General features: G+C 32.4%; 2 protein-coding genes across 5 annotated transcripts in view; one reads left to right on the forward strand and one right to left on the reverse strand.

The window, feature by feature from the left end:
• The window catches only part of LOC111366210 (calcium-binding mitochondrial carrier protein SCaMC-1-like), a 13,515-nt gene extending 9,913 nt beyond the window's left edge, over positions 1-3,602 (reverse strand). The window contains exon 1 of one of the 4 annotated variants that reach the window (XM_022986918.1): positions 2,915-3,602. In XM_022986918.1, the coding sequence (XP_022842686.1) occupies positions 2,915-3,335 (421 nt within the window). In that variant the 5' untranslated portion in view covers positions 3,336-3,602. Of the gene's footprint in view, positions 1-2,208; positions 2,726-2,914 lie in introns of those variants that run through there. The other 3 variants (XM_022986921.1, XM_022986919.1, XM_022986920.1) reach the window with 3 other exon arrangements.
• Positions 3,603-5,134: 1,532 nt separating this feature from the next.
• LOC111365576 lies at positions 5,135-8,393 on the forward strand. The gene is made up of 6 exons (XM_022986133.1): positions 5,135-5,184; positions 6,560-6,651; positions 6,757-7,192; positions 7,314-7,428; positions 7,630-7,690; positions 7,795-8,393. Exons 1-6 carry the CDS (start codon positions 5,135-5,137, stop codon positions 8,391-8,393), a joined length of 1,353 nt encoding a protein of 450 aa, XP_022841901.1.
• The last annotated feature ends 445 nt before the right edge of the window (positions 8,394-8,838 follow it).

Here is an 8,838-nt window from a genome sequence, read left to right on the forward strand (position 1 = left end):
AGCATCTAAGACCTTAAAAATAAGGCATTAATGTGCGTGCATTTGTACAAACATGTAAGTATGTACTTATGATATGATATGCGTGTGTATCGAGGATGTGAAGATCTGAATCCTCATTCATATTGTTTTGGATGTAGTTGAGGATCAAACTAGAAGATTGTGGTATAACTAATAGAAAAGGATAAGAAAAATATATCACTCGTTAAAGTTAAAAAGTTTTTTCTTAGATATTAAAAAACAGAGCAGAAGTTTGTACGGCCAACAATTGGATAATTCTTGACTTTGACTGTGTTTTTTTCCATTATAAAAATACATTTAAATTTTTGAATCATAATATCATGGCATTCTAAGATCCAGATTGGAATTTCAACACCTATGGTGCATATACAAAAATAAATATATGTAAGATAACTGGAGATTCAATGCAATATATTCCCAGCAAGCATAATGCAGAACAAGAGATTAGTCCATTTGCAAGAGCTTTTCTTTGTCATGCATCCAACCCTGAGTAGTGGTGAAGACTACTACATTTACATTTGGAGCTCAGAAATAAATATTAAAGCCCCGTTTGATTCCTATTTTTCGAAGAATGAGAATGAAAAATATAGTCGTCATGGAACCCACACAAAAGATTGAAAATCAAAATATGATAGCTTGTTGTGATGGATAACGGTCATATTTTTCATTTTTGCAGCCAAAGAATGGGAATAAGACGGAGACTAAATAAATTAATGGCGTTTAATAATAAGTATTACAAGATCAAATTTAAAAATTTAATACCATTATTTTTTATCAATTTGCAAAAATAAAAATAAAAAAATTTAAAATATTAAATTATTAAAAAAATAAAAATTTCCTATTAAATATTAGCACAAGTATTTTAGTTATACAAGTTTGTATTGTTATATAAAATATACAAATTAATTAAGAATGAGATTAAACTTATGACTAAGTTGAAATAATGGTAAACATATCATCAACTTGTGATCCTACCCCCAACTTAATTGTTCCTCCAAATCATAAAACACCTTCTCTTCTTCTTTACCATTTCTTGAAACACAAAGATAATTCTAAACATCACTGTGAAATTTCTTAACTAGCGAACAATAAAGTAAGATAAATGACAAGGGCAGCATTGTCACCATAAAGCAGCAACTGATCTTAGTATAAACTATATTTAGAGCCAATGCAATGCCTTCGGTGTTAAATTTGACTATCCAAGCTCTGAGATAAGAAGGAAGATTAACAGCCAGGGCACATGGGTAAGCAAACCAAAAGGTTCTACCTAGCTAATGTGCACTTGTGGACAGGAGTTATAAAGTACAATACTACCGTTGGACGAGAAAAGCATTGCATATCGCACTCTTGAATAATTTGGATTAAGCAATTAATCTATTTGCTATATTATATTGATTTTCCATATGGTGGAACTGAAGCCACAAAATTTTAGAAAAGAAGTCACAGGATATGTTACTTAGCATTCTACATGCCAACAGGGCTTTGTAGCCCATGTTAAATCACTGCCTCTTCTTCAATATCAAGCCTATGAAAATTTAATTATTAGAGATGCTATTACGGTGTACCAGGTGGGGAAGGGAAATACAGAAATCAATACTTTCTTAGCCCCTAATTGTAACTGGCAGAACACAGTAGACTGTAGCAGTGATCCTCAAATCACCATCACAATTATGAAAAGTGTATTCTTTGAACCCAAAATTACATTTTGTATTGGTCTGATTAGTTTCCCTATTGATTCTGATCTGCTTACACCTCTAAATCAACTGCCAAGGCCAAATCCAAAATCGATTATTGGCTCCAGTTTCAAACATCTCGATCACATTCTAACTTTAATGAGAATTTCTCCACCGTTCATTCGAGACAAACTAGTACCCGATTAAGATTTGATATACTTGGAACAGAATTCACTGTACTATTAATCCAATTTCACTGAAAATTGAGCTCTTTTCACACTTTATTTTCCTGCTATGACAATTTACTTCACGTCCTCATCTGATGAGAAAAGATTTTCGCATTTCTCCCATCAAAATTCATAAAAGTGAACCACTCCAATTCAGATTATATATCTACATCCAGTATACAAAGCAATATCATCACACACGGAGGCATAAAAAGACGGTCAAACAATACATGAACTCAAACCAGATTTCAAATAACAATAAAAGAGAAACCACGGTATTAATAAAATACCAGCTTTGACAAGAGCGTCCCATAACTCCTCTGGCAAGATGCACCCATTGTGCTCAACATCAATAGCCTGGAAAATCCTGTACAATTCTAGCTCCTTATCATCCATATATTTCCTGAACTCCTGATAATCCACCCTCCCATCCTGATTTTTATCACAAACATTCAGTAATTCCTTGGCATACTTGTAATCCTCCGGGATTTGCATTGCGGAAAGACCCTTCTCAATTTGGGCAGAATCCAAGTAGCCCACATTATTCGAGTCGAAAAAACTGAATAGACTTCTAATTCTCGAATCTCTCTCTTCTTTCGTCTCTCCCAAGGCCGATAAAACGTGGTCTAGCGATACTGGACCCGGTTTTTTCACCGGGTTGCAGCCTCCGGACCGGGCTTTTTTCTCATTTTCTGTGTCTGCGGACGCCATTGCTGGAATATTCACATGCCCCTCTAATTGCCAGAGGGTTATCTTTATATTGAATTTGAATTTAGGGATCTATAGAGAAAACGGGTCGTATGCATAGAAAGTTTTCGCATTTCTACCATCAAAATTCATAAAAGTGAACCACTCCAATTCAGATTATATATCTACATCCAGTATACAAAGCAATATCATCACACACGGAGGCATAAAAAGACGGTCAAACAATACATGAACTCAAACCAGATTTCAAATAACAATAAAAGAGAAACCACGGTATTAATAAAATACCAGCTTTGACAAGAGCGTCCCATAACTCCTCTGGCAAGATGCACCCATTGTGCTCAACATCAATAGCCTGGAAAATCCTGTACAATTCTAGCTCCTTATCATCCATATATTTCCTGAACTCCTGATAATCCACCCTCCCATCCTGATTTTTATCACAAACATTCAGTAATTCCTTGGCATACTTGTAATCCTCCGGGATTTGCATTGCGGAAAGACCCTTCTCAATTTGGGCAGAATCCAAGTAGCCCACATTATTCGAGTCGAAAAAACTGAATAGACTTCTAATTCTCGAATCTCTCTCTTCTTTCGTCTCTCCCAAGGCCGATAAAACGTGGTCTAGCGATACTGGACCCGGTTTTTTCACCGGGTTGCAGCCTCCGGACCGGGCTTTTTTCTCATTTTCTGTGTCTGCGGACGCCATTGCTGGAATATTCACATGCCACTCTAATTGCCAGAGGGTTATCTTTATATTGAATTTGAATTTAGGGATCTATAGAGAAAACGGGTCGTATGCATAGAAAGTCGAAAATGGGGGTATTGGAGTGGGGAAGAAAGTAGGGGAAGAGGATATTTGTATGCAGAATATCCCAGGAAATGAGCCGGACTGTTGATTTGGAGCTTCTTTTTCTTGTCGGGTCATAAACGGGGATTCGTTGGCTGAGCCGAAACACACGATGGCGTTGTTATTACGGCTCCTTACTCCGTTTGATATTTATAATTTTTTTTATTTGCCATTGTCGGGCCTTAGCTCTCGTTTGATTCTCATTTTTTGACCACAAAAATGAAAAATATAATCGTTATCCATCATATCCTTGTTTGAGCTCCATTTTAATGGAAAGAATGCATTTTTAAATAGTGATTGATGAAGAATGTGTGGTTAAAAATTAAGGAAACATTTTGAGTTTGCGGGTAATATTATTTTATTAAAAAATATATAGTTGAAAATGAATTTTGAGAAAATGAATTTTGAGAAGAATGGAGCACAAATAAGGGCTATATTTGACTTTTTATCTTTTATATGGATCCTATAACGATTATATTTTTTATTTTCATTCTTACAAAAATGGGAATCAAACAGGCCTTAACATGGAATTATTCAATCATTAATTGGAAAATTTTGCTTTTAAATTAAGTTCAAGATATATATCATTATTTATCTTAACTCGTTAACAAAACATTATCATTTGAGCCCCCTTCAAGAAATGAAAACTTTGAAAAATAAACTCAATCAAATATGGGCGCCCATTTGACCCTCATTATTTCACATTATAACGAGAATAATAGTAAATTTTTTTAGAATGTTTAGTTAAAAAGGAATAAAAAGTTTTTGGATTACATGTAATATTATTTGATTGAAAAATATATGATTGATAAGAAGAGAATGAAAAATAAATTATAATTTAATGGGGGCATAACGTTTTTAAAATTTACGGTTTTTATTTTAAGACAATTTGACATGTGATTCATGTGAAACTATCGTTTAAAGTTTAAATTTTAAAAATAATGAAACTTGTGTTTTATAGCATTACTCGTATTTTAGTTGCCCGTTTGACCACATGAATAGATTCCTAATGTATAAGTTAAAATATTATTATGCTTTGAATTGCTTACCTTTTGTATGTTTTCGAATTTTTCTTAATGGTCAACAGACTTGAATAACTATCCTTGAGCATAAAAATGTTTAATATGGTAACTTGTTACTACTCAGTCTATCTGTGCTCTCATTTTCATAGTTGACAAAATAATAAATGTTCAGTAAGTTTTCTTAAAATGACTCGATATTAGTAGTCTGCTGGTCTTTTTCTTGAAGCAACATAAATTGTGGTTTTGTATTTTATTTTATTTTTTATTTGCTTGTTGATTTTGTCAAATGTTCTAGATTGTTTACCTAGGTTGGTCTTTACTCGCTTGCATTGGTGTCTTCTCATTAATGTGATGTAATGTGCTTTGGCTTATTGTTGCTTTTTTATTTTAACTAGTATGGCTGCTATTTTTTGAGCACTTGAAATATTTAACAGATCCGAAGACATGATGGATTGGTGAATTGATGGTCAAATTTAATTCTAATGTTACATCAAATATTATTTAGAAGTCGAATGATCATCCATTTGTGTGGTAGGAGCCTAGGAGGAGGTGGTGATGTGACGTAAGCCACAAAATTGTCCCGAATGATGCCTGTGTGCATTTGGACCGGTGTGGCTTGTCAATAAATTTTATTCGATGTCTCCTTCATATCCAACTTCTATTAAAAAGGTGAATGTAATGCAACTGTAGATACAACAGTAAAGCAATCTCATTTTACTGTTCACGCTATTTTTTCCTCTTTTTTTTTTTATTAATTCTTTGCTTCTATTCATACTCGCTACGACGTCGACAACCATGCTAACCGTACTCCCACGACCATACTCCTTATTTTCCTTTTTATTGATATCTTCATTTCTAATTTTTTTTCTCGTTTTGGTGAATTCTGTTTTTGTTGGACCACATTCCAGATATTCTCATTTCATCTTCGAAGGTTTCAACGTTGATTCTCTTCTTTTTTATTTTTTTCCTTTTTAGCTTACTGTCGACATAGGAAGACAACAACGTTGGATATCTACATCTACAGAGGTTGATTTTCTTCAATGCATATTTGATGGAGGAAATAAAAGTCCAAATAATGCAGAAATTCTACATATAGTCTCCACCTTATCACAACATAATCCTGTTATTTCTGGAAAAAATATTGATGATTGATTTAAGAATAAGCAAGCTTGTGAAAAAAAAAGAGAAAGCAGATATGCATTAAGAATCCTCAACTGAAAAATTTGATGCATGAAGTGCAACCTCATTCTGATTGACGTTTAAGGACCTTCAGTTTAACAAGTTGATATTTAGTAGTGTTTATGCTCTTTTTTGTGCTTGTATTTGTTTTGATCAGATTTTGTCCAAAAAATAAAAAATCAGGTGGCACGGAGAGATGGCACATGAGTTCAGAACTCTCTGCATACTTCGGAGAAATCAACTATACTAATTTTTTTCTTAGCAGTTTGAACAAGCTAAATTTGTAGTTATTTTTTTTATACAATAATTATGTTTAGTTTATCTGTAGTTTTTAGTTTGTCAATCTTTGTTGTGTTTTTATTTGTCTATTGGCTGCTTTCTTCAGAAAAAAATCGAAAACTCTGCATTGTGTGGAGAGTGTGCGAAGAGTGCGGGGGGAAGAGTGATCGCTCCGCACAATTTGGAGAGATGAATTGATCTCTGCGAACTGTTCGGATATTTTTTTTATTTTTTAATTTTTTTATAGCGGTCTTTTTTTTATATAATATAGTTTATTTAAATGAAATGCTTTTTTCGTTACAATTTCTTTTTTTTTCAATTTTTTTTCTTTTCATGATGCTAATCAACATTTTGAATAAGGCGAATAAGTGTGAGTGTTGAATATGCAGAAAAAATTGGTAAATAAAATATTTATGTTTTGCCATCTTCTAAAATTTGTGTTCATTCTCCTGCTATAAAATTCTATAAAGAAAGCATAAATTTTTAGTATGATTTGTTTACTTCTACATCTTTTTAAAAAAGTTGTTTTTCTATAGTTTTTAGTTTATCATCTTGTTGTGCTTGTATTGTTGTATTTGTTTATTGGCTGTGTTTTTTTTACAGGAAAAAATTCCGAAAACTCATCCGCACTCCACACAGTTCGCAGAGATCAATTGATCTCTGCGAACTCTTCGGAGATTTTTTTTATAGCTTTTGTTTGGTCATTTTTTATATATAATTATGTTTAGTTTATTTATATGGAATGCTTTTTTCTTTACAATTTCTTTTTTTTTCAAATTTTTTTTTTCTTTTTCTTGTAGGTAATGATGCTAATCAACGTTTTGAATTAGGGAAATCATGGGACGTGAGCGTAAGTGTTGAATATGCAGAAAAAATTGGTAAAGGGAATATTTCTCGTCAACCTTATGTTTTGCCATCTTCTAAAATTTATGGTCATTGTGGTGCTACAAAATTCTACAGAGAAAGCAAAGGCTTTTGTTGTTGTGATGAAAATGTCAAATTACAGTTACATGATATACCTCCTGAAATGTATGATTTATTTACTTCCACATCTAAAGAGACTGTAGCTTTTAAAAAGGTTGTTCGTAATTATAACAATCATTTTGCGTTTACTTCGTTTAGTGTTAAGTATATGAAAGAATTGTGTAAGAATAATAAAGCTATATATACTTTCAGAGTTCAAGGACAAGTATACCATTTCATAAACTCACTTGTGCTTAAGAATGATAATCCAACGTATTTACAGTTATACTTCTATGATACTGAAAATGAAACTTGTAATTGATTGAATACTTCTGACAAATTTTGTGAGTTTACTTTAAGAAAACTTATAGATGTTTTATTCCAAGTTTTTCAGATCATTAAGTGAAGTTAATCATTTAGAATCATGTTGTATTTTACTAAAGTCTAATCCTGGTGTTGATCAAAGAATATATAACTCGCCAACATTAGAACAAGTGGTTGTAGTTTGGGTTAACGATGACCCATCTACAAATACTAGATGTCGGGATTTATTAATTTATGGACACTCAGGTAATGCATATAAAGTCTAATACTATCATGATTGTTATGATCCTCTCCAATATCCACTACTTTTCCCGTATGGAGAACCTGGATGGCATGAAGATATTGAAAAGGTGAATGTAAGTGTTTCACAAGCTTTGATTTGTCAGAATTTAATAGAATTTAATCATGTCCATTTTGCGGATCAATTATTGGAAGTAGAAGACTATGGTAAACGATTTTAGTAATTTTTATTTTTTAAACTAATTTATTTATGTTATTAATTGCATTTAGTGAATGAAGTTTTTGTTGATAAATTCTTTTGTTTCTTGCAGTTTTGAAGGTAAAGAAAAAACGAATAACTGTATCATGTCGGGAATATTATTGTTACAAGCTTCAAATGAGGTGTGTAAATAATTGTATTCTTTTACATGCTAGCAGACTTTTACAACAATATGTTGTGGATATGTATGTGAAAATTGAAACAGCAAGATTAGACTACTTTCATAATAACCAAAAAGTTATAAGAGCTGAACTATACGAGAGAATTGTAGATAGTGTACAAAATGGTGAGAATACAGGTTATAAAATTGGTAGATCTTTAGTGTTACCTTCTGATTTTGTTGGAAGTCCTAGGAACATGACTAAAAGATATATGGATGCAATGTCTATTATTCAGAGATATGGTAAACCTGATGTGTTTTTGACAATGACATATAATCCAAATTGGCTTGAAATAAAATGTGAATTGAAAGAGAGTGATGAAATACAGAATAGGCCAGATTTGTTCGTACGAATATTTCGTGCCAAGTTTGAGGAACTGAAGGCAGATTTGGTTAAGAGAAAATTGTTGGATCCTATTGCTGCATATGCTTATGTGATTGAATTCCAGAAAAGAGGATTACCTCATACTCATTTTCTCCTTATATTTTAAACGAAATTCTAATATCCGAAACTCTGTACAAGTCGATGAAATTGTCTCATCAGAATTATCGGACCAAAAAAATACCCTTACCTGCATGCTACTGTTGTAAAACATATGATGCATGGTCCTTGTGGGAATTTGAATCCTAAGAACGTTTGTATGGAAAAGAATTTTGTGTATAAAAATAAATATATGAGAGATTACGTTGAAAATACTTCTTTGGATAATGATTCCTACCCACTTTACAAGCGTGGCAATGATGGTGTAAGTATTAAAGTAAGAGGGTGTATGTTGGATAATAGATGGGTTGTACCGTATAATCCTTACTTATTAGCTAAATATGATTGTCACATTAATGTGGAGGTATGTTCGTCTGTTAAAGATGTTAAATATCTATACAAGTATGTATATAAGGGACATGACCGCATTCATTTTACTTTAAATAAAGAAACAA

The sequence above is a fragment of the Olea europaea genome, chromosome 17, assembly GCF_002742605.1.
Source record: "Olea europaea var. sylvestris chromosome 17, O_europaea_v1, whole genome shotgun sequence".
NCBI lineage: Eukaryota > Viridiplantae > Streptophyta > Magnoliopsida > Lamiales > Oleaceae > Olea > Olea europaea.

Bases quoted from the DNA above. Each gene is read 5' to 3' on its own strand.
- LOC111365576 (XM_022986133.1), top strand. From the start codon at position 5,135: ATGTCTCCTTCATATCCAACTTCTATTAAAAAGGTGAATGTAATGCAA. The intron at 5,185-6,559 runs GTAGATACAACA...TTTTTTTTACAG, and splicing joins AAGGTGAATGTAATGCAACT to GAAAAAATTCCGAAAACTCA. The intron at 6,652-6,756 runs GTTTGGTCATTT...TTTTTCTTGTAG, and splicing joins AGATTTTTTTTATAGCTTTT to GTAATGATGCTAATCAACGT.